Raw genomic sequence first — 25816 nt, 5'->3', positions numbered from 1 at the left:
TTTTTAAAGGACTAGAAAAGCATAATGGCAAGTTATATAAAATGTTATTTAAAATGTTATACAGCAAACAAATTGGACGCCGCAAAGCCCCAACCTCATATGTAGATTCAATGGATGCATTTCAGCTTTTTCTTTCAATAGCGTGAGCTAAACAAATCATGCTTGGAAAGCAAGAGATGAATCTGCCAGTAACACATTTAATTATCATGATAAAAACATGCAAACAAAAAAGATAGTCTTCATTTGGGCCCAGACAGTTGTTACAGTGATAGGATGGTTCCCCCTATAAGAAGCTTAGATCTTCTCATGGAGGGAAAAGTCCCAGATCAGATATTTTAATCTTTTATTTCATTTTGGCCATCCTCATACTCAGTATATCTCTCCACCTGATTGAGGTGCGCCCAAAGCCATGACCTACAAACACCCCTCTCTACCTGACACTTCCCTACCTTTGTAGCTTGGTGAGGGCTTCTATGTTACCCTATCTTTAGCTTTTCATATCTTATTGTGAATTAGTTAATTGAGAGCAAATCTGCAACTTAGCATGACATCAAGTGGACTGGTCAGTGCAGGAAGTTTAGTTCAGGTTGGGCCCCCATCTTGGGGTGTGGCCTGAGGTAGAGGACAACCTGAATATGTGTGAGGTCCCCTAGCCTGTGGGGGTATCTTGCTGGAAGGAAGAGAAAAGGAATTAGAGTAAAAACAAAAAGGGAGATGAAAGAGATTTGTTAATACCCAGCCTGGCTTGTTCTCAATATTTGGAAATAGCTGGTGAGACTAATCTGCCACGGTCATCGACCTTGGTCTTTGTCCTCATGGTTGTCTTGGGCATCCATGACCATATGAGGCCTGGAATGCCTGTGATACATGGTGGAAATTACCTTGAAGTGGTGAGACCCCATGCACATTGTACATGCACCTGTACAACAGGTGTACAGAAAGCCATTTGTTTGCATAAAATAAAATCTCAGAGGCATGCATTGCATCTATCTTTGTTAAAGGTAGACTCTGATATTAGTCTATCCTCAAGAAAAGCAAAAAAAAAAATGAGAGAAGAAAATAAGCTTCTTCTCTTTCCATCTCAATGTTCTGCAGAGAAGCGTGTTTTGCGGCCATCCCGTCAGGGGCACGTGCTCTTTTGTGGGAAACTTAACACAGGAAAGAAGCAAAAGGAAGGGGCAGCAAGGTGGCAATTGCTAAGAGTAAGCTGCAAAAAGCATTAATTACAAGTAACAATAATAAAGACAACTTTAAGCTGTTCATGAGCTGATTAAGAAATCTCTGTAGAGTGAGCACTTCTAGCAACTGTCCCATCTTTATTCTGTGGCTCACCTTTTCGTCACTTTGTAAGTCATTAGTGTCACTATGGGCACGTGGATGGTGAAATGGAATGGTGAGAGAAGTTAGTACTTATTAATTAAAATGAGGGGTTCCCTTGGCTGGAGGCTGGAGGTTGCCTTGGGTAACTCAGGGGACCATGTATAGTGAAGGCCTAGAAGAAGCAGTAATCTGTGAACGTCATCTCTCTAAACCCATTTTATTCTAGTCCTTGACTCTAAACTGGAGGACTTGAGAGATGCTTAGGGCCTATTTCTCATGTTCTGGTCTTTCGTAAAAATAAGTCCTACTCCAGCAAGCTACTCTCCTGCTTGGCACTGGGAGATGTTGGCTGCCTCTAAGCAGACCCGTCTCCCCTCCAGAAGCTCCTCCCAAGGCCACTGTCACCATCGCCTGGCAGCAAACCCATACCTGCGGAGCTATTCTTCATCCACGTCTGTTACAAACTGTGAATGGTGTTCGGGTGACTTGCTGTGCGTTTTGCTTAGGTGGAGTTTTACCGCATGTTTGCTCACAAATGTCCGACAGCACAACTTACACTTGAATTTAGAGTCTGTGTCCTCTTCGCCAGCTATTGTTTCCGGAGACCTCTGAGCCGACGATACCCGGGAGATCTCTTGCTCCACCTTGCTTTGCTGATCCACTGCCATGCGGGTCATATCCTTCATTTGGAAACCCAGGTGAGATTCCAAGTGACTGATGTAGGTAGAAGGGGTTCTGAACTGGGAGGCGCAGTCACTGCAATAAAAGATAGGGTGGCCTTTGTCCATGTTTTTCAGAAACTTCGTCCCGCCCGTTTTCCTAAGCTGGTACTTGACGTTTGCCAGCCAGTGGCTGATGGTGGTCATGGAAAGTCCTGTAAACTTCGAGATTTGCATACGCTCTTGCGGGCCCAGATCGGACAGCAGGTACTTGCCTTCTGATGTCTGGAAGAGGCTGGAGGCAAACTGAGCCTGCAAAATCAGAAGATGCTGAGGGTTCCAGTTGGACTGCCGGCCTTTTCTTTTATGCAAAGTCGAGACCTCGCTGGAGACATCCTCGAAGCGCCTGACATCCATCTCCAGCTTCATGGGAGGGACCCTGGAAGATGCGGCGGGCTTTGGGGTGGTGGCTTTGGGGAGGACCTTGACCATGTCGGCGATGTCAGACAGAGCGTGCTTCTGAGGCGGGGACGTGCAGGATTGTGCTTGCGAGGACTCGGCTTTCTTGCTTTTGGACTTGGTCAGGTCGATGGGCTGGTCGTTGTTCTCAAATAGATAGCGCCTGGACACGCTGGCCGGCCTGGTGGAGGCGGGACTCAGCACCGGCTTGTCCATGACGCCGAGACTGGATTTGTGAAACATGGAAACTGTGCTTGAGCTCGGGCTGGAGCAGGAAGGCGAGCGCAAGGGTTCCGTGGCTTTGCCCAGGTGGTTGTTCAAGACGGACTGCAGGGCGCTGAGCGGGTTGATGCACGGGAGGCCCGCGGGGTGGCTGGTCAGGGCACAGCCGTTGCTGAGAGAAGACGTGGGCTCCAGGGGCTGGGGTTTCTCTTTCTCTCCACACTCTTTCATCAGCTTGTCCTCTTCCTTCAGGGGACACGGCTCAGGCTTTTTGGATTCTGAAGGCGTTTCGCTTTTGGAGAAAGAGTCCCCCTCCCCGTGGCTGAAAGACGAGGCCTCTTCGTGGAGACTTTCTTTCCTACCCTCCTTCACGGCTTCATCTTTGTCTTCCGACTCCTTCTTGACTTGCGTGTACGGGGCCAGGTTCGTGGGCACAGAGACGAGTGGCATGACTTTCCACTTGGGTGCAATTGGCCTCAGCTTGTGGGTGAGATTAGGTCGGATCTGCAGGACCTGGGATCCCACAGGCAGAGGCGGCTTGGTGCCCTCCGACAGCTGGTAGGCCGCGTGGATGCTGGGGTACGCGCTCCAGCTCGGAGCCCCGTTTTGGGCTTTGTTGATGGCTGTGGTGACTGTATTTTCCAAAGATTTCAAAATGTCCCCTCCACCCTTGGAGCCATCTTCCAAATCCTCCTCCCTCAGATACTGGTATTTGATCGTGGGGTCTAAAGGCTTTTGTAGAGGATCTTCGTAGTCCTCGCTTTTGACGACTTTCTCATCCTTGCCGGCTTCCTCTGCTCGCTCTTTTTTACTCTCTCTCTTTAGCTCGGTCGTGGAGGCCGCGCAGTCAGACGCAGAGTTACTTGACGGCTTGGGAGCCAGGGAATCGCTGTTCGGGGCCTCCGACAAGGACTGCATTTTCTCCACCGCCAGTGGGTCTAACACCAGCTGCTTCCCTTTCTTGGAGGCAGAGCTGGTGACCTTGAGAAAGTGACCCGTGACCATCATGTGGGTGGTGAGCTGCTGCAAGGTGTCGTGAGAGCTTCCACATTCCATGCACTTCAAGATCTGGGACTTGCAGGCCTCAAACTGCCAGGTGTAGCTGGCGCCGTTCTGGTAGCCGTAGCGGTTGTTGGAGCTCACCTGCAAGCTGGTGTTCTTCTGGGAGGAAAAGGAATCTGCGAACGACCCTGTGGTCGAGTCGGGGGAGCACGGCCGGTTGACATCAAAGACGCGTTTCTTCGCCGGAGTGACCATTTTCGACGAAATGGTTGGTACTGGCTCCTTCAAAGGCACTTTTTGGTAATGTTTTGTTTTTATCATGTGGACGCTCAGATCTTGGAGGGAATCGAAGGAGTCGCCACAAAACATACATTTCAGGACCTTCTGAGCATCCTCCTTGTCCATATCCTGGAAAGCCCTTTTCCGGGGCTTTGAATAGCTCGTGGGTCTGAGTTTGTCCTTTTTGCGGTTGTCATCTTGATAGTGGCCCGTCTCGTTCATGTGCACGGTCAGCTCGACCAAGGTGTCGTAGGCGGCGCTGCACTGCCGGCAGCGGAACCTGCTGGCCCCCGTGAACACGGTCCCGCACATCTTGCTGCTCTGCCGGTACAGCTGGACCGAGCTGAACAGGCTGGGTTTCGAGACGGATCTAGAAGGCAAGTTCTGCTGCAGGCTTTTGGACAGAGCGTCTTGGTGCCAATCAAAATCGCTCTTGTTGCTGCCATTGCGGGTGTCACAATTCCGCCTCTCCGCGTTGGACAGCTTGAAGCCAAGGCCCAGGCCTGACCAGTAGGAATCAGACAAGATGTTGGCGTAGACAGCCGTCATTTTATCCATGCAGTTGTGTGCCTCGCTCGGAAGCTTGGGGTGAGCGTTCGCTCTCTTGTCCGAGGCATCTCGGCCACAGATGCTCTTGACGTCCGACACCTGATCGCTGGCATCGCTCAGCAGAGACTCGTTCTCGGCATCCTGATTGGACAAGTGACTTCCTGGCGAGTTCTGGTAGCTGAAGCAGCCTTTCTGTTCTGGGCCTGTTTCTATCTCCTCATCTGTCCCTGTGTCATTGCCACCCTGAAGCTGAGCTACTGAACCGCTGTCCTCCTCCTCTTCCTCTTCCTCTTTTATTTCCTCCTCTTCTTTCAGCTGTTCCTCCTGGGCATAGCCTGCAAGAGAAGGAGAAGAGTTGAAATGACAATAACAGGTTCCATGGTCCATTCCAATTGCCCCACGTAGACTGAGTGTTTCTCGTGGTGAACGGAACAGCAATTTAATTTACGCTTTTATGAACTGCGAGCAGCGGAGACAGGAAAAGCCAAATGATGTCTTTTGTGCCATCGACTGCCTTTTTTTTAATTGGCAGGAGTCATAATTCTTTATAAATGCCCAGAATCCCAAGTTAATAATTTTCACATTTAAGGAATATCATTCTAATTTTCCTATGATGGGACAGTTGCTAGATTCATGCAAGTGACTTTTAGGAACGCTGGACTGAAATGTAAATCCTACAAAAGCCACATCTCTACAAGGAAGAATGTGGCTGATGAACAAACTAAGACTTGAACTTTGGCATCTCGGTGGTAAGGTTTACCAAGAAACTTGGGCATATTGGCATATAATTATCCAAATCAATCATTTTTGAGTGCTCAGAAGTAATTTGCATACACAGCCATTATATTTTTAATAGCGAGTGTCTTTTTTGCTATAACATTTTTATTTGTAGAGAATCACACAGCAGGAAGAGAGATTATGGGGTATGCAAATAAAATCTTCCATTGAGAGTTGAAAAATCATGTATGCTCAGCAAATATAATGATTTCAAAATAATAGCAAATGGTGTTAGAATGGGAGATTTGGTGACTATCCTATTATTCTCCAACAGGTTTATGAAGACCTTTCCAGACAAGGCTGAAAATGCCCTCTCGATCTTGTGCCTGTAATTTCAAATGCACCGTGATTTGTGGGTACCCGTCATGAGCTGCCAATTATACGTTTGATTTGTAGATGTGCAATGCTATTGAGGATGCATGCTTTCCCTTCTCCGAGAGGATTTAGGACCAGTAATTGCATAGGGAAAATGAAGACATGAGAGAGTGGATGCAAAGGGAATTAATGGGCAAAAATCCATCAACGAAAATGGGGAATGTGACTCTTTATGTCCATGGGCTCATTTTCCTTACCTGGCCTTTTCAGAGCCACATGGATAAAGTGCAACCAAAGAAGTACCAAGGAAAAGGAGAGCCAGTCTTAGATTTGCAAGGCCTGCACGATCTCAATGCAATATTTTCCTCATGAGCTTCTTTCTCTCCTCTCGGTGGCAGGTGGCTACTCGGGAAAAACCCTAGGGCAGGTTCCGTTGTTCCCAGTCACCTAGGATGATGCTTGGAAAAGGGACAGTCATGCACTGGACGTCTGTCCTGGGAGGCAGGCAGAGGAGTCAAAAGAGATGGGGGCTTTGTTAAGAATAAGGCAGCCACTGTAGTCAGGAACTCCAAAACCCACTGTTGCTGATGAAGGCGAATATTTATTGAGCACTTACTCTCTCCTAGAAGCTAAGCGAACCACTGCAAACACATTCTTTCATTTCGTCTAATACACACACGACGTAGATACTACTATTATTTTCATTTCACAGATGGGGAAACTGAGACTTTAAGGTAAAAAAATTCACCCCAGGCCACACAGCTCATATTGCAGAGCCGGGACATAAACCCAAGTCTGTCTGAGGAGAGAGCCCAAGGAGGCTCCACACTGTTACCAACCCAATGAGTACGAAAACTTTGAGGAGACCCAAAGGTTAAAGGTCAAGCAGAATTCCACTAAAGCATCACTAAATAGACAACTGCCTCAGAGACAAGAGCCCACGATTTTAAGGGCACGATACCATAGAACAAGGCAAAGTATAAAAATTCAGTCTAGCCACGAGTTTGATGGTTGCGTTCCTTATTTTATTGTTATCGGTGTGGGGTTTCTGCTTTCCCAGCAAGTCGACGTGGATTTTTCATTAAATTGGCGTTGCTGATCTCTAGGCCCATAAATTGATTGGAAAAAAACAAAAACTACACAATCTAGTCAACCATTAATAAGTGGTCACTACTACTTGCAAGAAAACTGTAAGTTTAAAATAACCAAATTAGACTATTCCTGTTATTATCATCATATTTTTTTTTCTGGATTAATTTGTATGTTTTCAAAAATAGTTATCCCATTAGGTTCATGGAGAAAGTCTATGTCATAAAATTAATAAACAAAAGTTGTCACTGAGGCAAGTAAAATACTCCAAAGAATCAGGAAAATTTTGTCAGTCAAACAGGGTCACTTCTGAGAATGAAGAGGGTGCTATTACATAGGACATACACTGGGTCACCAAGCATTAGGCAGGACTGTTCCAGGCTAACTAAGACACACAGCAGCCACACTTGTGGACAGTGTGATCACAGTGACAAAGTGTGTGTGTGTGTGTGTGTGTGTGTGTGTGTGCGTGCGTGCACACATGCACGCAGAGCATGTGAAGAAGTCCAGGGGTGGGGGACAGAGGGCTTTCTGTAATCTTAATTGGCTGAGGGTGTTGCTGGGTTTAATTCATCTCAGTGTTTTTGGCGCCTAGCACCATGCCTGACACTTAGCAAGAAGTTGGGAAATAATTCATGTTATTTTGTGTGTGTGTTGATAAAATATATATGCATGCACGCACGCACACACACAAGCTACCCAGCCAATATAGTTGTTTTCAAACAAGGAGAAAAGAAGTACTCTTTTTTTTTTTCCTGCTGACATTTGGAAGCTGAGTTTTCCGGACCAGCTCAACCTCACAATCCACTTTGTCCTTCTAAATGGATTTCCCAGAAGAAAAATCGGAGACAGCAAACACCTCCCCGACAATACAGATAAAATTTTCTGCTTAATTAGGCATTGACATGTTTACTATAACCTTTACAGAAGAGTAACTCGTGCTGAGAGACCCTTTTTGTCTGCTTTCCTCTGCAGAACAGACTAAATCTCATGCACCCGATAAGGGAACGCATTGAAAAGCCTCATACAGAAAGTGCCAAAGCAGCCGTCAAACTGAGTGTATTTTAACAATGGCTGCGGGTTCCAGGGAGTTTTTAAAAAACACATTTCAATATTATACATTTAAAACTGTTCACTTGACTTAAGTGATTTTGTTTGCCACTGGCGGTGGAGGCGAGAGAGGGGAGGCAGCCGGAATATGGGTGATCTGGGTGCATAATGAGTATCTGTCTCGCTCTCTCCATCGATGATTTGTTTAATAAGATTGCATCATCTGTAAATCTTGGTATAAGTGGATGAGTGGCAAGTTTATTCTTATGAATACTTATGTAACAGAAGAAAACTATCACAATTATGCCAGGGCACAGTAAGAAAGAATTCTTCTCTGTAGAACCTCCTTGTTGATTTTGGATTGAAGATCCAACTTCATAGTGGCAAAAATTCCCTTTTCCAATGAAAATTTCTAGTTCTATTCCTTCCCATTGCCTGACTCTGGCCACATGAAACGTCCCCATTTCTAGGACAACTGATGCATGAGCAAGCCCAATCAGTTCTCTGACTGAATGACTCCAGAGACCATTTCTCCTCCACTCCATGCCGCCAATCTAGATTGGGCCGCCATATTGTTCACTAGGTAGGACAACAGGCTTCTACTTCCCACAGTCTGCTCTTGAGAGAACTGCTAGAGCATGCTTTGTAAAATGGAGTAGGTCATGATGTTCCTCTATTTTAACTCCTGCAACGTCTTTCTGTTGGATTTCTAATAAAGTCCCAACCCTTAGCATGGGCTAGAAGCACCTGCAGGACTTGGTCCCAGGCAACCTCCCTGCCTCATCTTGGAGCACTCACCACCTACTCTCCATGCCTAAGAAACAATAAGTGGCCTCCTCGCTACTCTTTGAATCTGCTTATCCTTTTCTTGACTGTGGCTCTCTGCCACTGCAGGTTTCTCTGACCAGAAATTTCTTCCTCTGCACCATCCCATGGTTGGTTCCTTCGCATCCTTCAGGTCTCAGATCCAATGGCCTCTTCTCAGAGGGGCCTTGGTAATCAGTCTCCCCTTCCCCATGTAACTCTTGGTCACATCAACCGACCTACTGAAATCCTGTTAGCACTTATGAGACTCTGAAATTAGCCTGTTTGTTTATCGATTGGTTGTCTCCCCCAACTGAGGGTAAAGTTAAAATATCTTCCCATGAAGACAGAGCACTCAGATTGCATCCTGGCACAGAATAATATCCACAAATTATTTGAATGAATGATTATACAATGGAAGCAGATTATTCCAGCTGCAAACCCTGGCTCCACTCTTCTGGGGTGCAATTGGCCCCCTGTATGGATGCACACATAGATCAGATGTGAACCACAACCATCCTCATCAACTTTACTCAATGATAAAACCAGAATATCCCCATAAATCATCTTCGCAGCGAAACCCAGACACAAACTTTCTTGTTGCTAAACCTCTCTGAGCTACAGATTTGTACTTGTAAGTATGAGGACTGCAAATCAGCAAGAAGACCACAAAGCATCAGAAACTATGCTCTTAATGTGAACAGACTTGAGTTCAACAAAGATTCACACGTGGGAACTTTGAAAGTAGGAACTAATGTTGTCATGAATAAAGTCCATTAACTGTTTCGTGACACATGTTACACAAATATTAGAATCGTCATCTCCTAAACACCTCATTTAAAAAAAGAGAATTGTTATTGGGGAAAAACATTATATATGCTGCAAACTTGTTACCATAATAGTATGTAGGTATAATTTAGAAATAAACTCTTACATTTTAGAAATTTCCTTTCAAATTAAAGGTTAAAAAAAGAGAAACAATTGTTTTAAAAAATCTTACCACCTCAATTGTTCCAAAAACCTCTAGTCAGAACGATTTTAAATGAAAGTGTGCAAAATAATTCATGGGTGGTATAATGTGAGATATTAGATTTTTGCTAGGCATACGTTTTTGTAGTTGCCTTGAAAATCCACAGCAGAGTGCTTACGGTAAAAACAGTGACAGTTTAAAAATGGCAGTAGAGGTGGAACAGTTCTAATAACCCAAGAACAATTTAAAACTCAAGAAGGCTGATTTTCAAAAAGTAAACCAGAATTCAACCAAGACCTCATTTAAAAACATATCTGACGGTGACAGGATCATTTTCACCAATCTACCCCACTAAATGACAGTTTAAAATCACACGGAGATGCCACAGCACGCAAGGCAGGCGTCAATGATAGGATTGCGAGAATTTCTTGCCAGGTACCCAGTAGGTATGCTAAGTGATGACTCGGAATAAGGCCTCCCTGTCAGGAGTCTCTAGTGTTTTGGTGACTGTGGTCTAAAAGTCTGTTAATATGTATATTATTATTGGCACTAATTGGCACTCTTGCTGGCAGGCTGAGGAAAGAGATGCAGGATTTCGCGTTCAAGGAAGCCGAGTATTCTCAGTGGTGGCCAGGCCCAGAGCAAGGCCTCCCGGAGGGCTGCACTGAGGAATCCCTGTGTGTCTCGTTTCGGGAGGGTGGCCGGCGAGAGGTCTGTGGGAATCCCGGACACCGTTCCCGAGCCCAGACTGCACTTACGGAGAACGCAGGTGCCCCGGGCCAAGACCCGGCATTCGTGCGGTCTGGAGGCATGATCTAAGTTCACGCACATTTCTAAACAGGAACATTTTCAAAGCAAAAAATAAAATTCATGGCGTTGGACTTTTATCCCTGCCATGCCATATATACCTGGGTCAGTAAGTGTGACTTACATACACAGATCAAGAGAGAAGGGTTCGTGCCCTCCTCTGTCCGAATGTCACAACCAAACAAATAGAACTCTTCATTTCAAGGACTGCTGCAGACACACTGTGTGCAAGGACAGGGAGCTCACCCCGAGCCCGGGAGTACTCTGTGGAGACAAAGAGGGAGCTTTCTAAAGGTCAAAACCCACAGCATCTCTTTTTAAAAAATTTCCTGAAGACTGCTCAGTTCCTCGGAATGTTTTACATGCACAGTGGATGGGTATCAGGTGGGGCCTGTACGGAAACGAGTGTCCACGGACTTAGTGCACTCTGGTTTGCACTTTCTTGGACCATCGCCACAACTGTTTGGACTATCAAACAGTTTTCTAATCATGCCTTGTGACTTCTCCATGTTTTGGTCATCAGCAAAAATGGTCTAAGCTAGTTTAGGTCACGGGAAGTGGATACTCTGTCATCGCCTTGCGGTTCATCTGTTTATGCATTTAATCAAGAAATATTTATTCTGGAGCTCCCACATGCAAGATACTTCAGGAGAGTTTCCTCGGGACTTCCATCACGGCAGGTCCTCTAAGGCCAAGGAGAGTAGAAAGATGAGTTATGGACAGAAGTTAGACACTGAGGTTGGGGAGAAAGAGGTCGTGAAGAGGTCATGCATTTTTGGAGGAAGGCAGGTGACTTAGGTGGGCAAGGGAGGCCAGTGGAAGAAAATCAGTCCTCAGCTGCAAAGACACATAACAGTGGACGCTGAGCTAGACAGAGTGACACTGAGGGGCTGTGGGCCACTGGAAAGTTTATGCCACGGCAGAAGAGCACAGCTGCTACTCCAGGAACCATCACAGGGTCTAGGGGCGCCAGATGTTTTGTTTGGCCAAACCAGGCAGATGAAACCAAGGATGTCGCAACCTTGGAACCAGGGGAGATGCGGGGGCTAGAGGAGCTGGAATGCTTCTCTGGTTCTCTCTCGTGTCAGCTTTTTTACCTTAGTCCTCTCATCTGTCAATCCCAAGTAGGAATGACCCCAAACCCACCTGTCCAAGGGGTTCTGTCAGGACAAAGGAGGAGGTGGAAGAGAAAGTGTATTGTAAGCCCTTCCCTTTTCAGGTATGGTCCTTGGCCGAATGACAGCATCACCTGGGAGCTTGTTCGAAACGCAGACTCAGCCCCGCCCCAAGACTACGGAATAGGAATCATTTAACAAGGTCCTTAGGGGATTCATATGCTCAAGAAAGTTTGCGAAGCCCTGATGTAAATTGCAAAACTGTTAATTAGTTAGTTAGCATCTACTTCTCTATGCCTGTGTTCGTAAGTGTGTGTGGGACCCAGCTTTGTGAAGAGAACATGATTTTGAGGATTTCCAGCCCCTTTCTGCTCCAGAGACCAAAAGACTAAATGCCTGTGGCTCAGATAGTTGATTCCAGTTTATACTGGGAAACACCGATTGAGAGAGAAATAAACTGCTGATTCAAGGGCTGATCAGTGAATGAATAGATCACATGGCCCTTGGTCTTGGGATTAGGCAGAACTCGGTTCAGACATGCCACTTACTGCTTAATGTGATACTGGAAAAATTACTGAAACTTGCAAAGGCATAGCTTCCTCATCTATAAAGTGGGAATAATAATAGTATTTACGTCATAAGATTGTTAGGAGTACTGAATAGGGTGAAGTATATGAAATACCAAGGTTGTAGGACTACCTTTCAAATATCAGCCCTGTTCTAGGCACTTTCTGAACACTGTGCATCTTAGTCTTCAACCTGAAGCCACAGACAGCTGAAATCAGTTGACTTTGGCATTCCTTGTTATCCCTAAATCTTACTCCAAGCCAACAGCTTTTAGATGGTATTCACATTAGATAAGAATCAGCTTTGCATGTGTCATGCATGAGAAAAGAGCTTCCTCCAGTTTGGGGTTTGTTATTTAATATTAAATCACTTGCACAAGAAGCCAGTGGTATGTGTGCCGGGAACTTCCGTAGAAGTGATGTGCAAACATCAAATAGCAAGTTATTAGGTCATTACCCATAATGATAATGTCTGCAATCTTCAAGAAATAAAGCAACCCACCATCTGAGGGAAAAAGGTCTTTTTTAGAGGCCTCGGGCTTTGCACTGAGAGAGATGACTAATGCTCAAAGCAGAAGGTCTCCAAGAAAAATGCTTTATATTCAGCTACCTAGATTTTCAGTCCAGCATGTATGATTATTGGGACATGTCTTGGTGACAATTTAAAAAAGCAGAGTGAGAAAATATTCATGGAGAAGGGTGAGAAGGGGACCGCTTCATAAGCTTTTTGGTAGCTCCAGTTTAGAAATCATTTTCCTTATATTATCCTCACATCCAGAGAGCCATAAATCAGGAACAAAGGAGAAAACAAAGTGAAACAAAACAGGAACAAAGAAACTACACAATAGGACTGAGACTTCCCTATCAAATTAAGATTTTTAAGCTTTGACTTTCCAAGTGGTAGCAACTATTTTCAGTAAAATATGCATACTTACTTTCTATACATTTTTTCCACATAAGGATATATAAACACACTCACACATACATAATTCTTTCCAAGACTGCAAGTTGTTTTTTTTTTTTTTGCCAAGAAAAGGGACAGTGAATCATTGTCCAAAACGACCTTCAGAAAGTATATGAAACTGATGCACCATCTGTATTTTTTCAGACATATATTCCAATTTTACTTGAAATAACATCATTAGCACAGCCATCCCACAGAGCTAGAAGGTGATCTTGTTTTCTTATTGCCTGGCTTGAAGTCAAACATCTTTTCTTTCTTTTTTTTTGGCAAATGCCGCTTCTTTCTCTGAAATATTTCATGCAGATAATGGATCATGACCACTTCTCATTGCCTTTTCTCGAAAATGTCTAACTGCATTAGCCAAGAACGGACAAATTTTAACCTGCTTCTTTTGCTAAGTTCATGGCTATGACCATTTCCCATTAAGAAGAAAGAAAGAAAGGAAGAAAGAAAAAAGCCCACAGTTCCCTCAGAGAAGCTAAATTGGCACTGTCAGAGAGCCGTCTGGCCCTTGCTTTTCTGGTGAAAAGTCTTTGCTGTTTCTAGAAGAATCACAGCAGTCTGAGGTGGAAAGACCTTTTAGGTCATTGGACCAATTCCTCAGTCAGGAAAGGGTTTCCTGGCCTTGGTATCCTTCAGTGACTCAGACATTGAACTCGCAACTCATCTTCATGCTGGATTCTTCACCAGCATGACCACTGCCGCCACACACCTTTCTATCCCTCCCCGTTAGGAGTTGAGCTGCGTTTCCACCGTGGTACGATCTGTTCAAATCTGAGGATTGGGAGACCTTTCAGTTCAAGCTTCCATGATATGCTCTTTAATCAACTCTTCAGTCAAATAACTAACTGCTCAGCATATATATACTGGAACATTTTCAGCGACAGGGAACTCCCAGCTTTGAGGCTGCTTCTTCTCTATTTTAAAACACACTAGTAGCTGATTTCTATTGAGAGCCAACTTATAAGTAAGAACCCACGGGCTACTTTCTTTATCCGCATTACATTGTTTGATCCCAGTGATAGCACTATCTTTTCAACTCCATCTTTACAGGTAATGAAATTGAGTCGCAGAGAATGTTAATTACGTCTCCAGCGGCACAAGGCTGAACTTGGACTTGACTTTGGGTCTGCTGGACTCTAGTGTCTAGGCTGGATTCTTCCCTTTCCCTCACTCTCTGGGAGGGAATTCATCAGCCAGAGAGGTCGATTCTATTTCCAAAATGAATCTAAATTCTGCACAGCACCTTCCATCTCTGTACCACCACCCTGCACAGGCCAACCTCATCTCTTCTCGGATGGATGCTGTGGCCTCCTCACCGGTGGCCACTCTTGATCTCCCATGGCCCATTTACCTGCGTGGCGGCGACAAGGAGCTGCAGACTCGGATTCCTCCCTGGAAGCCCCTCAGTGGCTTCCCGTGGTGCTCTGGTTCCACACTCTGCGGATCATCCCTGCAGGGACCTGCCTGGTTTCTGTATCACACCTACGCACCCCCTCCCCACCCCTGGCTCCTTTGCTTAATAACTGAAAGCCAGAATTCTTCAAATTCTTTCCTCCTTCAAGGACCTTGAAATTCTGTTTCTCCTACATGCAAAACTCCCCCTTTTCCTACATCTGAGTCCTTCCCAACCTTTTAGGGTCAGCTCCAATGCTCCCCTTCAGAGGGGTCACCCCTGATCACCGTACCCCCCTACTCCTCCCAAATCCCCAACAGCCAAAGTTATTTTCTGTCTCAGCCCCCAATTTTCCCCTTTTGTATAGTCCTTATCTCACTTTGCAATTATTTCATTCCTATTTACTTGACTGCCTGTCTTCTCAATAAGACCGTAAGCTCCCTGAGGGCAGGTGGACTCTGCCTGGTTCTCCACTGTACCCCCTGCTATCCATGGCCAACCTCGGTCAACTATTTGTTGAATATATGAATAAATAAATGATTGGTTGGATCCACAAATGAATGAGTGACTGCATTGGCGAAGCACGGTTTTCTATCCAATGAACTTAGGCTTTACTCGTTGGGCTCAATTTGCTTTCAAGCCATAGAGAACAACAACAACAAAATCTGTTTTCACAGAGCATTACTTTGGATGGTTGAGGTGTCCATGCAGGGGGTTAAACTCATCGTGTAGGCTCGTCCCCAGGGGAGGCAGAGGAAGTCAGGTAAAGGTGTGATGTTGAATTCAGGGGCCCTCAGTTCTGAGATTCTTACACTCTGCTTCTTCTTGCCTCAAACCCTACAATTTAACTTACATTCATCTGGCATGAGGCAAGCCAAGAACTCATGCCCTATAAAAATGTAAAGGCTTAATGTCTTATCTCCCTTTGCACTTTAGGGTGAATGAGTTTATGAGGTCATTTTCTGGCAGCAGGTTTCTATAGAAGAACATGTGACTGCAGGAGCCAGCTGGGCCAACTATCCCACCAGAACTCAGTGTTTCTTCATTAGGGGTGATTTTTCTCTGTCCCCCATCTCCACCCCTAGGAAACATGTGACAATGTCTGAAGACATTTTTCGTTGTTACAACTAGAAAAGGGGGTGCTGCCAACATCTAGTGGGTTGAGTAGAGGTCAGGGATGCTGCTAAACATCCCACCATGCATGGGACAGCCCCCACTCACAGAATTTTTCAGCCTAATATGTCAGGAGCTTAAAGATGCTGCAAAGTCAAGTTCAGCTGAAGCTCTGGGAATTATAATGAGGAAGGGTAATATTCATGCACTCTCCAGTTGTCGGTGAAGCAGGGGGCTGCACGGAGAAAACTCTCTATTACTAAAGGAGAAATAGAGGAGAAAGTGTGTATACCACCCTCACAGGGGTTATAGGATTGCAGAGCACAGAGTCTGGAATAAGCCTGCCTGGGTTCAGATCCCACCTCTGCCACATCCCACATTGTCACCCAGAACAAACTGACCACCTCTGTGGGCCTCCGTCTCTCCACCTACAAATTGGAGATAATAATAATAGTACCTGCCTCAAAGATCATTTTGAAAAACAAGTGAGATAACTGGAAAAAATTCAGAATGCCTGGTGAAAACAAGCACTAGACACATCTCCCCTCCCATTGCGATTATAAGAACAACAATCTAGCCTTACGGAGCAATGTTATGGGGTTGGATTTCTCAGGATTTTTAGTATTTATTCTTTCAAGTTTGGGCTGAAAAGAAAAATTCATCAGGCTCCTAGCATTATTCTCAATCAATTCCTTCTGGATTCATTTAAATCCCCTTATCAGATTGGGTATTTTTATACTACAAGAAAGAAACAAACAAAAAAAAATTAATGATAAAAGGGATTAGCATTTCTAAACAACTCCAGTAACTCTGCCAAATAAATCCTGACCTATTTCAGTTCTTAATTAACTAGGTCAGCTTTTAAATGAACCAACTTATATAAAACAGCAAGTCTGAGCTGGGGCCAAACCTGGCCCGGACAGTTGGATGAAGCGGTTCTTGGAAATGGCCCAAATTCTGGGAGATCCAGAGGTCTTCGATCTTTTTGAATCGACAGCTTGAATAATCTAGTGGAAAATTCCCCAGGGTTTTTTTTGACCCTTTCATTTTAGATTAGGGCTAGTTTAAGAATGATATTTTCAAGGCTTGTCATCTTTTCTCTGTCCTTTCCTACAAAGGAGATGGGTAAATACAAAAAGGCTTTAGGTCACTATGTTGGCATCACCCCCAAATATTAATAGTACCAAATTGGTTATTATCCCAAGAGGGCAGAGCAGGAGAAAGCAGAACCATTTGGTGATTTAGTGTCTTCCAATGGTGAGCATCAATAGATCATTCACAAAACGTCCACTGTCTTGTCCTTAATATCTGTTCTGGCTTTTTTCTCTGTTTCATTTTCCTTTTGGGGTGTATTTCCCTTTGTTCTTTAACTATTCTGATATTAGTTCTCAGCCAGCTCCCAAACCACCCTCATAAAAGTTGAATTCTCTCAAAAAAAATATCTATATATCTATTTTTCTTAAGAAAATATGCAGCTTATTGTTTAATTTGCTTTTGGGAGTAAAAGATCATTTTTCTTTTCTTGGAGAAATTACAACAACAACAACAACAACAACAACAACAACAAAAGGACCAGATGTTTCTTTCTGACTTGGAAGAGGATTATTAGGCATGGGTTGAATTATTAGAAAAGCATCTTCTTATGTGCAGCCTCTAACACCTTTGAATGATTATTAGGAGATATAAAGAGAATTTGAAGTTATATCTAAAGATGGAGATTCAAAGAGAGCATTGGTAATTACATATAAATGTTTAAAATTGAAATTTTCTAATTCTTGGGCAATGCTGAAAAGACCATCAATGCTCTAGGGTACATCATAATGTGGGTGAGATTGGCCCTACCCCAGGTCCACGTGGACCCTGACTTGTCTAAGCCAATCCCCTTGCTATAGTGGCTTATTCAGGTAATTCAAGCCTAATCTAAGCCAATAGGTGATTGGCATTCTCAGTTTGATCTGACAGTTAAGAAAGCAAGGGTTTCTCCCTTTCCTTTTTCCTGTTCTCATACATGAGCATACAATCTCACGAAGTGCTAGCAAGTTCACTAGCATGAGGGAAGGCTGCCTGAGAACCAAGCTAACAGGTATAAGATCACAGAGCCAAGAAAATTGCAACCTTGATCCAATTCTCCCTAAAAGTCGATGTGTTTGTACTTTGAAATTTATTGAACAAATAATCCCCTTCACTGCTTACAATTGGGGTGGGTTACTTGCAACTGAGAGCTTCATAATATATCTAATTCGTCTATGCACATTTCATAGTTTTGTACAGTGGTTACTTTACAAATTAGATACATTTTCATCAATATGTACACATTAGCCTTGCTATGTCCTCACATTTAGTATGATGCATTGTTTTGTTTCTTGGTACATATATTCCTTAGCCCCTAACAATTATGATGGGGAAATATTATATATTTTTTTGGTTTGACAAGGTATAAGGTAATCTTTCACCATTCTGTCCACTAATTATTCCCTGATGCTAAGAAGGTCACTACTGTAAAATTTGGGATTAGGGTGTGTACTCAGGCATCTAATCCATTGTTACTTGCACATTAGCTCCTTCAATTTCCACGCCCACTTCAAACGCCGTCTCCTCCCCAAGGCCTTCTCTACCACTGGACAAATTGAATTGTGATTCTTGATCTCACCTCCCAGATGGTAAGCTCTTTAACAGCAAGGAGGATATCAGTGTTTATCTTTGTGTGCCCAGCCCCAGGAGTGTTTGGGCACATGGGAAGGACTCCATAAGTGCTGCTATCTCTCCTTGCCTGCTTGGTATTCCGTGATCACATACGATCTTGCACACAGCCAGGATGCCAGAATCTTACTTAAACAGACAGCAGAGGCAGCACTTACCCAGGCAGGATCCCAGCTTCCCTGGAGGACACTGAACTAGAGACACGCTTGGGATCCCACCACCCCTTCCTGTGGTATCATCTGTCATATTCTTTGTGACTCAGCTAGGGGTGGTAATTTTGTCCCCTGGGAGCATTTGGCAATGTCTAGAGACATTTTGGTTGTCACATCTAGGGGTAGGGGTGCTCCTGGCGTCTAGTGGATAGAAACCAGGGACTCTGCTAAACAACCAACAATGCACAGGACAGCCCCACGCAGAAAAGACTGATCCAGCCCAAATGTCAACAAATGGTGCCAAGGCTGAGAGACCCTGCATTGGAAATCTTTCTCCTCGATTTGAACATGAGCCCACAAAGGCAGGCACTTGTCTGTCTCATTCATTGCTTTGTCCTTAGTGCTAAGCACAGTTTTTGAGGTAACTATTTCCAGTTTTTATCTAACCACCATCCATCCCTCACTGTGGGCCACCTTGGCAAGGGTGCCCTGCCCTTCTGTTTTTGCAATTTGGGTGAGTTAATCATTGGAATCACCCTTTCCTCCCTATTTATGTTAAAGTAGGTAGTTTAGCTTATTTTATTTTTGAAGGCATAAGATCAACTTGGCATGAGGTAAGAATGACATGGTCAGGCCGAGGCTGTATAAATCTGCTCCCTTACAGGCACATTGGGAAGGAGATGGCACAGTATAGGCTCTGGCCCCTGGGAGTTTAATTTTATAAGACTCCAGTGCATCTGGACTGTTTCCCAAGAAGAACAATCCAGATAACCTGTGTGTGTTTACATATCTGATAATTTAAGGTGAAACAAAATCTCAAGGACTTTCTCTTTTCTTTCCCTTTTTGGTTGGCATTTGTGTGTGCATGTGTGTGTGTGTGTGTGTGTGTGTGTGTGTGTGTGTTAGTATGGGCACAGGACACCCACTTGGCCAATTGAACTCTTGCTCCATGGAATTTGAATTCTGACTCAAAGATGAATTCAACTCAAAGATGGAAAAATGGTCAGGGTGGGTCCACTTGGTGACAAAGGGTGCTCCTGCCAAGGGGGCCCATGGTGGGGAACAAATGCCAGGAGCATCCCCACCCCCAGGTGTGACAACCAAAACGTCTCTAGACATCGCCAAATTCCTCCCAACAAATTCCTTGTTTTAACTCAAGTTTGCCAAAGATAATATTTGTTGCTTGCAATCAAAGACCCCACTGTGTGATAAATGGTGCTCAACATACACTCTGAACCAAAGAATGAATTTGTACTAGCTCAAACAGAATGTCTTCTTCACACGTCAGAGTAAAACAAGCTCAAACTCTTGGTGGCATTGTTTGGTGCTCAGTAGAAGGAAGATATTATTATTTATATGTTCCTAGACAAAAGGGCAGAACACCAAGTTATGCTAATAAGAGCACTCTATTTCTGGAAAGTAAAAATTTCCCTTTGAAGCCAAAGTCCCCTCCATCTAGATGTACAATTTTGCACAGAGCTGTGCTTCATGTAAGAGTCTACCTTGGAAACGTGTTTTACAAACATATCATCCCCCAGTGACTTGACTGTACCTGTCTAGGGTATGTCTGCAGTGCACGCGGTCTATTGTGTCAATAATCTGCATGTTTAAGATCCCCGCGTGCTCATTGAGACGATAGATGGGGCTGGTACAGTCTACTGGGTCAAAAATCTGCTTTAAATAGTCTATATACACAGTCAGTTGAGTAAATAACAGCATTTTCAAAAAGTCCCTAAATATATAATAACATGATAAATCACATCAGCTCTTAAAGATGCAGCCTCGCTACCGCTGATCAGGAAAATGATGTGCACTTTAACAAGCCACTTACAAATGATCTCATTTTTTCCGCCGTGGAGCATTATCTTTTCTTCAGCTGTATTTTTCATATGTAGAGGAAAGACACCCTAATACACACACAGACACACACACACACACACGGGCATGTGTGTATACTCAATATCATTTTGCACAAATAAACTGGGTTTGAGCCAGTCATCCAGTTGCAGGGAGTGAAACACGGGAGAACAACGTTCTTCTCTCTTCGGTTTGGAGGTTTCTACCATCACTCGGCTGTGCGTGATTCAGAGTTAAGCTGAGCTCCAAACACACAAAACCAGTTCTGTTTAAATCAATTAGAGGCATTGATTTTGAGACCTCCATCTGACCTCATTTTGCTGCGAAGACAACATATTCTATACCACTTCATCAGGACCCTGTTTGCTTACAGACGGCTTCTGTGTGCACGATATTCCAATAGGTGCCCCTTCATCGCTGCTTTACGTGGGTTGTGTTAGCTTAGCCACACAACACTCCAGTGGTGGGAGTGGTATTATCAGTGCCATTGTTGAAGACGAAGAACCGTAGGCCTTCAAAGGTTAAACAACCTTCCTAAGGCCACATACTCAGAAACTGGGAGACGCCAGCTGTAAAGTGAGCTCACAGGACTGCAGAGCCAGCGCCTCTCCCGGCTGTCAGCTCCGGCTCACGGACTCACGCGCATGTCAGTTTGCAACTACACCCAGCCTGGGTCCGGAGGTGTGCGTGTCTCTGCTCTAATGCAATGCATGTTCCTAAGCAAACCTTGCATTTTGCAAAGCCTTGTGTCAAAATTATAGCACTTATGGGAAAAATAAGGTTAGGATAGACCGCTTAAAAAGTAAGCAACTAAGCAAGCAGGGAATAACCAAACAATAACAAACATCATAAAAATACTGGTTCAGTTCAAAACACGTGTTCAATTCATAATAAATAAAGGAATGCCATGGTAAATAAAAGACTTCACCTTGTAAATAAAGAAGGGACTGTAGTTGGGTAGAAAGGAGTTTAAAGAGGTAGTGCAATTATGGAATGACAGACAGGTCAACATTTTTAAAAACCAGGGAGAGGTGACAACAAGACTTCAGAGTCAGACTTATGTGGTCAGCTGGAGCCAAGAGGAAGACAGACCTTTTAGGAATTGATGGTTCTCTGGAGCTTGCTACATTCAGCTGTGTTGGTGAACTTTGTATTTGGCCACTGTTGCTCAGTGCTAAACAATAATGTGTTGGGAAAAATTACATGTGAATCAATGTGGCGTTCTCATTATATTCATATCATTGACTGACTTTCCAATCAGGAACGAACTAATCTGCTTTATAGGAATATGAGCTGTAACAGAACAGACTTTATTTTATCTTTCATCCTTAAAGACCTTTCATGTTCAACTAACTCAGTTGCTAAATCCTGGGCACCTCACCAATAAAATCTTAACTTTGAATTAATTACTCAGGCAAACCAACTTAAAATAAAGCTTGTAATTCTAAATAGCTTCCAGATGACAGAATTTGCATTTTATGAAATCTCTCTCTTGGTATTGGGGTGGGGATATGAAGGAAGAGCTTCCCTTTTGATATTTTTCAAGCACCTACTGCGTGCCTGGTATGGTTTACAATATAATAAATATGTATGATTCATTCAATAAAAGATGCATTTTGTTTTGGAAATAACCCTGTGAGGTAGGCATTTTTATCTTTATTTCAGAGGTGAAGGATTTGAGGCTAACAGAAGAGACGCAAGTGGCTCTCCGGTAGACAATGGCAGAGGCGGGACGTGAAACCAAGCCCACAGATCCAAGGCACAAGCGTTTCCCATTTCAACATTCTGCAATGAGACAGTAGGTTATGAAGTGTAGCCCTTGGGGACTGAAAGTAAAAAATGGTCTCAGCTGGGCTTTTCCTCTTGCACCACCTCGAATCCTCCAGGGGTTGATTCCATCCTTGCTACTTAAAGTCACTTCTTAACATTCTTAGCAGTGGGAATAAATATATGCCAGGTCATGTCACCTCTCTGCTCAAAACCCCAAAGGGACATTCATCTCACTCAAAGAAAACACCAACATTCTCGTGGTGGCGCTTGGATTTCCATGTGCGTTGGCTCTCCATTTGGTCTCTCACCCTTTCTCCAATTCCTTGGTTTTCTGCTCCAGCCGTACTGACGTCATTGCTATTTCTCGAGCAAGCCAGAAACTCACCCATTTTAGGCTTCAGTACTGGCCGTTCCCTCTGTGCTTTTCCCTAACATCCTTCACATCTTTGCTTAAATATCCTTTCCTAACAAAGCTCACTCCCACCACCCTATTTGAAATTGCAACCTGCCTCCCCACTGTCTCAGGACTACCCATTCTCTTTTTCTGTTCTATTTTTCTTTTGCCTTTGCACTTACCAACTTCTAGCTTACTCTAGAATTGACTTCTGTGTTAGGTCTGTTGTTAATGGTGATCTTTCTTTGTTCGTTTGTAAGGTCCATAGAGCAGGGGTCTTTGTCTAGGTGGCTTGATGCTGTGTGTAAGCACCTGTGCATGGCACATAGTAGGCACTCAAAAATATTTGTTGAATAACTCAATGGATATTTAAAGAACCTTTGACATTTTTAACTCCATAAAGTGAGCAAAATTTATCCACTCACCAGAATCTTTCTGGGTTGGTTGTTTGTACCTACATTCTATTCTCTGATAAAAAGTAGGTCCTGGGAAGTGGTCTCGCTTCTCACACTTCCAACAGTGTGCTAGCCTTTTTCAAAACCAATGCAGTTCTATATATAGAAGTAAATTTAAGAGCAGAAACACAGAAATGCTTCCAGTAAAGGCAGAGATGCCTTTTAATCAGAAAAATTCTTAATGGGCTCATGCTTTCAGCCGGGGTGGTCTACAACCATGCAGGCTCTGGGCTGTAAATGATATACAACCGAGGTTATCGAATATGTTTCCCAAAGTTACTCAATCCAGCCATTTAAAAACTCTTTAATTGCTTGGAAGAAAATTCCAAAGCATGTTCTTTTATTATAATATATCCTTCTATATCGCTGGTCCTATAATACTGCAGTCCCTGGTTCCAGGATATAAGGAGTCTGTGATATAAACTCTTCTTTCTCTGTTAGTATTAAAACTACTTGATAATGTCTGGATTTACACTGAAGAGTCTCTTTATGGTTGGGAGTCTTTCCCCTCTCCCCCCCCAATGTAGCAGGAACCGAGTCTGCCCGTTTGAACAAGTCGGACAATTTGTTGTTTGACATGAGGAAGATCCTGGCTCTATCACTTACCAGCTGTGTGATCTTAGACAAGTTACTTGAGCTCTCTGAGTCTCAGTTTCCTCATCTGTAAAATGGGGATAATTGCGGTACCAACTCTCTATGGCCATTGAGAAGAGTTAATAAGAAAATGCTACTGTTCTCTTTCTTTCCTTTAATTCTTTTTCTGCCTCCTAATCAACATTCCAGTCTCAGCATAAAGATCTCACCCTTGGAGGATCTCTCCTGGGCTTCTGCCTAGGTCAGGATCTCCCTTTCTACGGTCTCATGGCTTTTCTGCTGGTGGCTCCCATTGAAATCACAATCAAACAATTACACGTGTAATGGTTCAATCCTTGACTCTGCCATTTAGACTGCATGAGGGCAGGGATTTGTGTCTTTTGCTGTATCTTCAGCACTTTTTCAGAGCCTGGGGCGTAGCGTACACTTTGCAGACAGCATTTCATCGATTCTAAGACCTTCCTTTTATATTTTAACATCTCAGAAATTAGGGTGAACCTTACAATCAATTGTGTCTTAAAATGGCTGCCAGGGGGCAGTTGGAAGCTATTTTAGGAATGCCTCAGCCAATTTATTTTGCTTATCTTTTCCTTTTTAAATAAACACAAAAGTGTTACATTATAAAGATATTTTTTTAAATAATTCTAAAAGAGTCTTTCAGTAAGCATAAAATAGAAATTCTAAGTGATAGTAGGAGAGCAGTGTGTCATGGTTTAATTATAAAATTATAAGCATTTTTCTTTCTTAGTGCTACAAACTATAAGTAGTGCAGTTTACCGAATGGCCTCTTAGCTTAGATAAAATACAGCAATTGTGGAATGGATGAAAAAGAGGAAAGTGTTGCACATAGTGCTTGGCACAGAGAAAGTGCTCCACAAATGATTGTGCTATTATTAATGATTATGATTATGCAGACTCTCTGGCTAGCTCAGTATTTACAACAACACTAACATTCTTACTTAATGATTCGGGTTTCCCTGCTATACCATTTAAGGTTTTTGCAGAAATGTTCAGCAGAGGAATCTCTTGGTTGGGTAACATCAGTTCCCACTGGAAACGCAATACAAGTTGCAATGATTATCCTGTCTCCTCCCTCTACTGTAAGCTGCCTGGAGCCCAGGCTTGTCCCCGTGGGTGCCCCTGTTGTTTCAGAGGCCAGAAGAGGGTAGGCTCAATAAGTGATAGATGACTGAATGAAAAAAATAAATGTATGAAGGACTGGGAGAGAGAGGCATTGCTCACAACCAGCATGGATCCAATAATAATGGTTTTGTATGGTCTGCAAGACCAGGTCTCAAGGATTCACTGCAGATGGTTAAAAAACTCAGGAACATTCAACAGGGCTTTCAGTTTCCAAGGCTGTTTAAGTCTTAGCTGACAGGGAAGTGACACATAGCGAGTGTGTGTTCCTCTTTATTTTCCTGTAGAGGCTGATGATCACAATAGTGAGGAACGATGCTATCTGCAGAGTGTCCTCTTCTTATGGGTTGGGCGATTTCTTACAAACCAAAAAAGGAGACTTCTGCCAGGCACATAGTAAATGCTCAATAAATATGTGTTGAATGACTAAGGATGAGTGTCAAGATCATTGCCAAGATCACGACTACCCATGGATGAACCCTTCACCTGTGTATTCTGCCTTGCTTCTAGCTCCTCTAGAGACTCCCCTGGGCCTCCACCCCAGTGTTTAATTCCTCTCTAAGGCCTGGGTTTAGTGGCTTCCGGGACCATCTCCTGGGACGGCCACCTCGATGGACTAGCATTGACTTTGTAGATAACCCAAGAAGAACAGCTCTTCAATAATCCAATTCATCTATTGCCAGTTGAAGTCAAATCACTTTACAGCAGATTCTTTCTGAAGGGGTGCGTGGATTGATTTACAAGCGCAGCTAGTTAGAAAGACATTCGATGATTTGTATATGCAGGATGTCAAGAATGCCCTATATTCTCCCTCCCGTCACAATATGAATGATATCCTCTCAACTGTTTATTCCGTTTGTTTTTGCCAAACATAAATAGACTGCAGACATGTCTGGGGCTGAAGGCACTTGCAGAAAATAAGCTTCTTCAACTCCAGATACACTGACAGTGGAGACAAAGTGAAGTTGCTGCTGCTTTGACAAATACCCTCCTTCTCCCAAGAAAGCAGAGCAGACAGAAAGTTCAGCTTCCCCATGCTTGAAGGAGACGTGTGGTTAAGGACTTTTAAAACTGCTTTTTACTTTGCTTCTCTATGGCTAATTTAATTTTAATCTCCGTGGCTGTTTTTAGGAACGTGAAAATATTTTTTCTTTTCTTTTATTGATTTTGTTTTTTTTCATTTAGCCAACATCAGTTTTCCCTCCCTTTAACCTGTGGTTGGGACACAAGGCACCGCATCTGCCTTCTGCTGGCTTCTCTGTGCACGTGGGCACACCATCCATGTGCCTTGTGCCACC

At 43.7% G+C, this 25816-nt stretch overlaps 1 protein-coding gene across 2 annotated transcripts in view; it reads right to left on the bottom strand.

Annotated features, from left to right (window-relative positions):
- TSHZ2 (teashirt zinc finger homeobox 2) overlaps positions 1 to 25816 on the bottom strand; it is a 406137-nt gene that overhangs the window by 159656 nt on the left and 220665 nt on the right. Inside the window, exon 2 of one of the 2 annotated variants that reach the window (XM_045529598.1) lies at positions 1750 to 4825. In XM_045529598.1, the coding sequence (XP_045385554.1) occupies positions 1758 to 4825 (3068 nt within the window). In that variant the 3' untranslated portion in view covers positions 1750 to 1757. Of the gene's footprint in view, positions 1 to 183; positions 4826 to 25816 lie in introns of those variants that run through there. The other variant, XM_045529597.1, reaches the window with a different exon arrangement.

Source organism: Lemur catta, chromosome 17, assembly GCF_020740605.2.
Source record: "Lemur catta isolate mLemCat1 chromosome 17, mLemCat1.pri, whole genome shotgun sequence".
NCBI lineage: Eukaryota > Metazoa > Chordata > Mammalia > Primates > Lemuridae > Lemur > Lemur catta.
The sequence above is the reverse complement of the archived record's forward strand: the minus strand, read 5'-3'. Positions and strand labels throughout refer to the sequence as shown.